A 7,832-nucleotide genomic window follows, 5' to 3' on the forward strand; every position below is an offset into this window, starting at 1 on the left:
CCAGGACATGGATGCGGGTAATGATGATATGGATGGGGGTAACCAGGATACTGAGGAGGGTAGTCAGGATATGGATGAGGACAATGAAGATCAAGAGCCACAAATATCACCTCCAAATCCGACTCAAGAAGAAGAACCTCAAGACACAACCCAGTATCAACATCAGACACAGTTCACCTCATCATTTCCAATGCAGCAACAATATTGGGGTATGTCACAGTTTGAAACAGGTGAAGGACCTTCTTTTAGCCAGTTGCTTGGTTTCATGACTGCAGATGCAACACAGTCACAATATGGCCATCAGCCTGAGATCATGCCAGGCAGGTATTCACTGGATGCGAGGTATCCAGGCCATACCTCATCCGTTGCTTCTGGAGGGTTCGTATCTGTCGACTCTAGTAGGAGTGACGGTGGTCGCGGTGTCATTAATAGTCAAAATCCTAGCCGTCTTAACATGGGACTTATTGAGGAAGACACTAACACACTCGAACGAGAAACCGATGCCTATCTAGTTGACGACCCAGATGAGGAAGGCGATGATGAGGAGGATGATATTGAAGAGTTTGATGAGGATGAAGAATCTCGTAACGATGGTATTATGTTTAATATTTTACTTGACTTATTCTATATTTGAATGTATCTTGTTTGCATAATTGGCATCTGTATGTGGATTTTTCTTCTTGATTTGTTGTAATTATGTTGCTTATGAATATGTAATATGCTGCATCTAGTTCTTTATCCCTTGATTGGTAACAGGTCAGGCACACAGTCCGGATGACAACGTCAAAGGTTACAATCTAAGGATCGATCCCCCACGTCGGAGCGCTAATCGTTTTACTCCTTCTGTATTTAAAAAAGCGGTCAAGAAATGCAAGAGCATTGTGAAGGATGTAAAATGGGGAATGAGAAAGTAGTTGTTTAGTTTTTTGTTGGAGAATTGGTATATGTTGGAAACTATGTAGTAATGACTTAGTGTAGTAATATCTTTGTGTTGGAAACTATGTTTAGTATATTAGTAATATGTTTAGTATATTAGGGACATTATGTAATAGTAAATAGCAGGGGATCCTGTCCACCTGGAACTCACCACAGTCACATCGGAGGCCACGTAGATCGACTGCAAACTCCATTCCACTTGGCATCTCCCGAACCTCAAAGACCTCATTCTGGCGGTCAAAGCAACTAACCTGAATATTTCCTGATGCAAGTTGGTTTGCATGCAACTTGGATGTCACGATTTCAGAGAACGCATGCCCAGCATTGATCCTTGCTTCCGCCTCCGCTCTTTTTCGGGTGAATAACTCATTTAGCCTGTAGAATGTTGCCTTCACAAGAGCAGTTATGGGGAGGTTGCGTGCACCCTTCAAAACTGAATTAATGCACTCCACAAGATTCGTTGTCATGTGCCCCCATCGATACCCACCATCGAAGGCCAATGCGTACTGCTCGCGAGGAATTCGGTTTAACCAGTTTGTGTACGCCTCACCACGTTCCCGTAACCGCTCGTAACGCACCTCATACTCCCGCACCGTCCTAGAATATCCTAGAAGATGACAACATATGCAAAGCAAATGAGTGTAGGTCAGTAGATTTATGTAAGGAACATATAAAAATAAATTGCTTAAATTTGATAAATGGTTACCGATGTTCACGACCAATTTTTGGAGGTACGGTGCCTTGAACTTTCTCAAGAAGTTTGACTCTATATGCCTGATGCAAAATATATGAAAAGCTCTTGAAGGTGACCACGCTCCGTTACTGCGTTCCACAGCCGCATTTATGGATTCGTGCCTGTCGGATATTAGTCCCACACCATCACGAGTTACAACATGTTGACGAAGGTTGCTAAGGAAAAAATGCCATGCATCGGATGTCTCTCCCTCCACAATAGCAAATGCAATTGGGATGATATTGTTGTTGCCATCTTGTGAAACTGCCACAAGCAAACAACCCTTATACTTTTCGTATAAGTGCGTCCCATCTACCTGTACAATTGGCTTACAATGTCTGAATGCCCTAATACAAGGATAATAACTCCAAAATACACGATGCATTACACGAATATCAGCCACCAAGTCATCGCCTTGATATGCAGGCATAGTCTCAAAATGAACAACAGCTGATGGCTCCTTGTGACACATGGCCTCAAACCATATTGGCAACGCTTCATAAGATGCCTCCCAACCACCAAATATTTTTTCAACTGCTTTTTGCTTAGCCAACCATGCTTTCCGGTAACTGACGGTGTAGTTGAACTTCGATTGGACTTCAGCTATAACCGATTTTACCTTCAATGCTGGGTCCGCCTCAACCAGTGGCTTAATTGCTTCTGCAATTGTGATAGAATCCAGCTTCGAATGATCCTGTGAAATGGTGGCTCTAGTACATGTGTGACTACCATTATACCTCCTTATAACCCAACAGTACCTCCTGCTGATCAAGCTAACCCTAATAAGCCAATCACACCCTGACCCATATTGTGTACACTTGGCATAAAATGTCAACGGCTCAGACTCAAACACCCGGTAGTCTACGCTTCGTCGTATGCTATAGTCTTTTACCGCCTTAATAACAGCTTCTCTTGAACTGAACTCTATACCTACGCCAAATTCACTGTCTTCCACAATAGGAATTTCTGCTGGGACAACAGAAATACCAAAAATTTCATTAACACGTACATATTTAAAAAGCAATTATAAAGGTTAATCAAATTTCAATTAATCCAGCATGCTATAACTCGGAACCTCACAACATGTTATGATGTCACTCCATACAAATAACTAAGAACATCAGCATATTTAAAAAGCAATCCGTATTTCTCGGTTCAACTGGGATACCAAACGAACCGGACCGGTCAGGCTGGTTCAACCGGCAAACCTTTAAACCGGACCGGCCCTGTCTGGTCCGGTTCATGGGAGTTGAACCGTTAAAAGGCACGCACCAGTGCAAATCATTATCACAAACTCATTCAATCCGTCATAACCACCATACCATGCACAATTTTATTATTAATTTCTAATTCATACTTCTAGCATATAAAAGTTAACTCATAAATAAAAAAAACACCCCTATACTTGCTAACTCATAACTGAATGAATGTCTATGTAATAAAGGACTAACACAACATTCACGTACCTGCAGTCATATATTCTGGAAATTCTGGAACATGCATGGCTTCCAGGTCTAAAACTCGCATGAACGATGGCTCCTCAAACGGAACTTCGTTCCCGAGTGCATTTGCCACTTCCGTGACATCTGGGGCCATGGGTGCGTCACCTTCATCTTCATCTCCATTTGGGGCAACAAATTCATAGTTGCTTTCGAACTCTTCCTCACTGTCACTATTATAATCTTCCCGTAGAATATTTCGGTCTGCCTCAGATTGTTCGAACTCAACATACATCTCGATCCACGAGATCTGGAACCGATTTTCAAAATACATTGAAAACATCTCCTGCATGCTCGCTTCGTCCGTCACATATTTGGTTTGATACTGGACGAATCCACCAAACACCGGTATGGGATATCTGTATAGCATACACGATATCTTTCTTGCCCTCTCAGAATCAATCTTTTCACATATTACACCTTTCAACTCTTCAAATGAGATAACAAAGGGAATAACAACATCTAGTGGATTTTCACAAATAAATTTAACTCCTTCTGTCGTTTGTAACAAGATCTGACCAAAGTAGTATACTTTTAGTAATACTCTATCACTCATTTTTTCTCACTCAACACAAAAAAGGCATTACATTAATCTTTAACTACAAGATTCTCAAAACTCAAAACGGTAAAAAATGGAGAGAAGAAGGAAGAAGAAGCGGCAGTTCAGATACGAAGAAGACGCCACAAAGCACCCACCAACTCACCTCACACTTTTATATCACCATCGTTGCAGAAATCGGACCCTTCGACTAGGTTAACCATGCATTGCAGCAAGTTTAAAATGTATGCCACCAACTCGGACCGTCCGAGATCCTCCACAACACGGAGGGTCCGATTTCAATGTTACCTCGGCTATGAACTCGGACCCAACGATATGTTCGAAATATCAATCATCTTGAATTCGTAGGGTCCGACTTCAATAACACTAAATTCTGCTCCTCCCCACACTAATCGGACCCTGCGATTTCTTATTCAAAATTTTGATTACAAAAAAAACACACGGTCCGTATTTCTGCTGCTCAAACTGACAACAATCTGTCCTACATATGTGTCTGTTTCCCCCCTTAACCATATCGGAGTAAAGCTCACTCATGCCCCCATTTCGAAAAAAATGAGCCGCATTGATGCACTAGTCTTTCTAATTTTTTAAGATAGAATTATCGGTGTAAAATTTTAATCATTACTTTCTTTCTTATTTATATAAAATTTTTAATTTATCAATTTTTTCTAGTATTAATTATTTATCAAGAAAGGAAGATTTTGTTAAATAAAAGCAGATATTTCTGAAACTGGAAGACCGGCGCGCGCATGCCGCACACTTACCGCAACAGCGCGTAGACAAATACAGCACCGCGCTTTTCACCCCACACAAACCCCCCTCTACAAATACCCCCTGGATTTCTCTCTCTCCATCTCCCACCGAAACCACACTCCGACCCGCACTCTCTCTCTCTCTCTCTCTCTCTCTCCATATTCTCATAACCTTTCCTCACAAGTAACAACCGTTCCCTCGCTTTTTCACATTTCCCTTTCTGCCCTTTGTGGTTTGTTCGTTATGGCTGAGAATTTGGACGACGGTGAGTTTTGGCTTCCGCCGCAGTTTCTCGTCGACAACGACGACGACGAAACGGCCTCGTTCCCCTCGAACGAAGACTCGCTGTACCACTCTAGTGGCGACGATTTTGTGTTTCCCTTCGGCTTCTCTACCGGGGCGGCTTCCTCTGACCTAAGCTCTCCCATCAGTGGCTCCAGCGAGACCGAGAGCGACGAGGACGACCATCTCCACCGAGTCGCCGAGTTGACTCACCAAGTTGCTCACTCTACCGTACATTCCCATTCCACCAAACCCACAGTAATATACTAAGCACTTACTGCCCCCCCCCCCCTCCCCCCCTCCCCCCCTTCTTTTTATTCTCAAAGAAACTGATTCTTTTTGTTGAATTAGTTGTGACGGTTATGTTTTTTCGTGGTTTTTGTGCAGGGCGGTTACGCATCTGGTTCGCCACAATCGACGCTATGCGCCTTCCGGTGCAGTAAGGGGTCGAGCGAGGGAAGTCCTAGCAGCGTTTGCAACCTCTGCTCCGCAAAGGCCACATGGGATCTCCTGCACGCGGCTGCAGGGGAAGTCGAAAGGATGCGCCTCTCCCAACAACAACAACAACAGCAACCACAATTACCATCTTACCCCTACAACCCTTCCCCTTCCATTCCCAACACAGCCGCCGGCGCCAATTCGGACTTTTCTTTCTACACTCAGCAGGCACTCTCCCACCAGAAGCAGTTTCAAATTGCACAAGTAATAACCCATTTTAACCCTCAATTATTTTCATTCGACAAAATTTATCTTTTTTATTCAGTGGATTTATTTGTCATTTTCTTGTTTAGATTCAGATGATGAGGCAGCAACACGAATCAGTGTGGGGTGGTAAAGGTGTTTACCAACAGAGGCAGAGTAACCAAATGGGAGCAAGAAACAGAGGAGGAAGAAGTGTTAGGCCACTTGGCTTGTCTCCATCTGCATGGCCTTCGTTACATGCTGCCAAGAACCAGAACAAGCACCACAAGCACCATAATCAGCAGCAACAGCAGCAGTACGGTTCTGGAATGAGGGCTGTGTTCCTCACCAACCCTTCCACTACCAGGGAATGTGCTGGCACTGGCGTCTTCCTCCCGCGTCGTGTTGATACCCCTGAAACCAAAAAGAAGCCAGGTCAATACTTTTTCCCCCTCTAGCTAGATTTTGTTTTTCCTTTGCGGGGTATTTTAGTCCTTGTGATTCAGAAATGAATGAAAAATCATGTCTTTTCAAGTGTTCGTTGCATTTAATAAGGTGGCTGTTACTAATAGTGGCGTTTTATGAGGGTTTCTTGAAGGGTTGGAGTGAGTAAATGCAGGTTTCTGCCTCCAATTGCTAAACCTTGTTTTATGATTTTGGTTTTTTCTCTTTTTTTTTTTCGCTTTTTTCTTTGGGGGGAATATTATTATTATTATTTTATTGGGAAGTTAATGCTAATAATTGTGTTAATGGATTACTGAAGTAATTTTGCGTGTTTGCAGCGTGTGCGACGGTGTTGGTTCCAGCTAGAGTGGCGCAAGCCCTAAATCTGAATGTTGATGACATGGTGGGGTGCCTGCCGCATCGATTCAATTCCAGTTCAAACATGGAAGAACATGGTAAGCAATAATAATATATAATAATTAAATGGTTTTGGAATGATATTATTTTAATTGAACATTGGGTTCACTGAGCTGTGTGGATCTTTGACTTTTGTTGCATATGCAGTTGTTAGTCCAAGGCTCAGAAGCAATTATGTCCATACGTCTCAGCAGAAGCGCAACATGAGGCCCCAGCACGCACTCAACAGTAACAATGAAATCAAGCTGCCGCAGGAGTGGACGTATTGAAGTTAAATTCATATTCATCCCTTTTGTTTGTATGGGGAAAAATGGAATAGTAAATCACTTCTTTTGTTATTTGGTTTTTCGAATTAGAGGGATAAAATCTAGGGTAGGAAATTGAAAGTGTTTAGAAGGGAAATGTAGTGTAGTCTTCTTCTACAGGGGGTATTGTTTGTGAGGTGGGTTATAGATATGATTTTATTTTACTATTATTTTATTTTTTTGTTTTTGTTTTTTTTTTTTGGGGGGGGGGGGTGTGTGGGTTGTGGGTTGTTGCTTTCCACAAAAGGTAGAGAGTATAGGTTGAAAATAAAGTATAAGTTGGGAGCCTCTGGGAAAGAGCCATATTGCCAGGTAGCATTGTAGTGATAATATGATGCTTTTGTTCCTTTTGATGGGGGCTTCGAAGGTCACAACTCACAAGCAAAAGATGGATGGGTCAATTTTTGTCTTCTTCTGTTTTTGAATTTTTAAATGGTGTGGTGCTTTTAGTTTTGGGTTAAAGCCAGCGACGGAATTTGAAGGGGGCTAAGACCAGATTTGCAGAGGGGTTTTGAGGCCTTCCTTCCAATCGTCGAGTGTATTACGAACGGAATCGTTTTGGGGAATTACTTGTCAGTAAAATTCTGATTCCAGCCTGTCCATCTTAAATACTATGAAATAATAAAGAAAGGAATTTTCTTGATCTTGTCTCTGCTTGTTAATCGTGCCATTCATGCGTACCAGCCGTTGTTCTGTTTTGGTAATCAAGTTTACTTTCTTTTTTCTATGTGTAATAAATCAAAATTCCGAAAATTAGAACTTGTAGAGATGCCCATGTCGGCCGCATTAGCCAGTAAATATCATTTAAATTTTGTACGATGAAAGGGTAATTACAGGATATTTTTTTAGAGGAAAGGACATTGGCAGACATTAAATTTTTGAGAATTTAAAAATATATTTAAATTTTTGACATTTTTAAAATTTAGACATATTAATCTCTCATGATACTTAAGTTTGTCAGACTCAATAGTCATTGTACTAATCTGGTTTATACGGATGTATACGTGAGAGAGTTTTTAAAATTGAACAAATTAGATCTAGGGATCGATATGTCTGATTTTGAAGAGATCAATGACTTAAATATATTTTTAAATCTTCAGGGATTTAAATGTCTGCGAACCAAAAAAACAGAGATCGATTCATCATTTTCCTTTTTTTAATATGAAAATATTGTTTGTGCTTTTAATAAAAATGGGTGCATTTAGTGTAGATAACTGCCGCCA

At 41.5% G+C, this 7,832-nt stretch overlaps 2 protein-coding genes across 2 annotated transcripts; one reads left to right on the forward strand and one right to left on the reverse strand.

Moving 5' to 3' along the window:
* Positions 1-1,004: 1,004 nt before the first annotated feature.
* Positions 1,005-3,724, reverse strand: LOC130979774 (uncharacterized). The gene is made up of 3 exons (XM_057903315.1): positions 3,136-3,724; positions 1,643-2,638; positions 1,005-1,543 (listed from the first exon to the last, which is right to left on the reverse strand). The coding sequence occupies exons 1-3, from the start codon at positions 3,722-3,724 to the stop codon at positions 1,005-1,007; spliced, it is 2,124 nt and encodes a 707-aa protein (XP_057759298.1).
* Positions 3,725-4,596: 872 nt separating this feature from the next.
* On the forward strand, positions 4,597-7,252 carry LOC130933222 (uncharacterized). Its single transcript, XM_057862810.1, has 5 exons — positions 4,597-5,020; positions 5,150-5,464; positions 5,554-5,878; positions 6,226-6,342; positions 6,452-7,252. Exons 1-5 carry the CDS (start codon positions 4,724-4,726, stop codon positions 6,571-6,573), a joined length of 1,176 nt encoding a protein of 391 aa, XP_057718793.1. The 5' UTR covers positions 4,597-4,723; the 3' UTR covers positions 6,574-7,252.
* Positions 7,253-7,832: the final 580 nt, after the last annotated feature.

Source organism: Arachis stenosperma, chromosome 1 (assembly GCF_014773155.1).
Source record: "Arachis stenosperma cultivar V10309 chromosome 1, arast.V10309.gnm1.PFL2, whole genome shotgun sequence".
Taxonomy (NCBI): Eukaryota; Viridiplantae; Streptophyta; class Magnoliopsida; order Fabales; family Fabaceae; genus Arachis; species Arachis stenosperma.

What these genes read in the sequence shown, in the direction of transcription:
- LOC130979774 (XM_057903315.1), bottom strand. Translation starts at nt 3,724, where the DNA reads ATGAGTGATAGAGTATTACTAAAAGTATACTACTTTGGTCAGATCTTG. An exon ending in TCCAGAATATATGACTGCAG is followed by an intron (nt 2,639 to 3,135) that starts GTACGTGAATGT and finishes CTGTTGTCCCAG; the next exon opens with CAGAAATTCCTATTGTGGAA. An exon ending in AAAATTGGTCGTGAACATCG is followed by an intron (nt 1,544 to 1,642) that starts GTAACCATTTAT and finishes GTCATCTTCTAG; the next exon opens with GATATTCTAGGACGGTGCGG.
- LOC130933222 (XM_057862810.1), top strand. Translation starts at nt 4,724, where the DNA reads ATGGCTGAGAATTTGGACGACGGTGAGTTTTGGCTTCCGCCGCAGTTT. An exon ending in CCCATTCCACCAAACCCACA is followed by an intron (nt 5,021 to 5,149) that starts GTAATATACTAA and finishes GTTTTTGTGCAG; the next exon opens with GGCGGTTACGCATCTGGTTC. An exon ending in TGAAACCAAAAAGAAGCCAG is followed by an intron (nt 5,879 to 6,225) that starts GTCAATACTTTT and finishes GCGTGTTTGCAG; the next exon opens with CGTGTGCGACGGTGTTGGTT.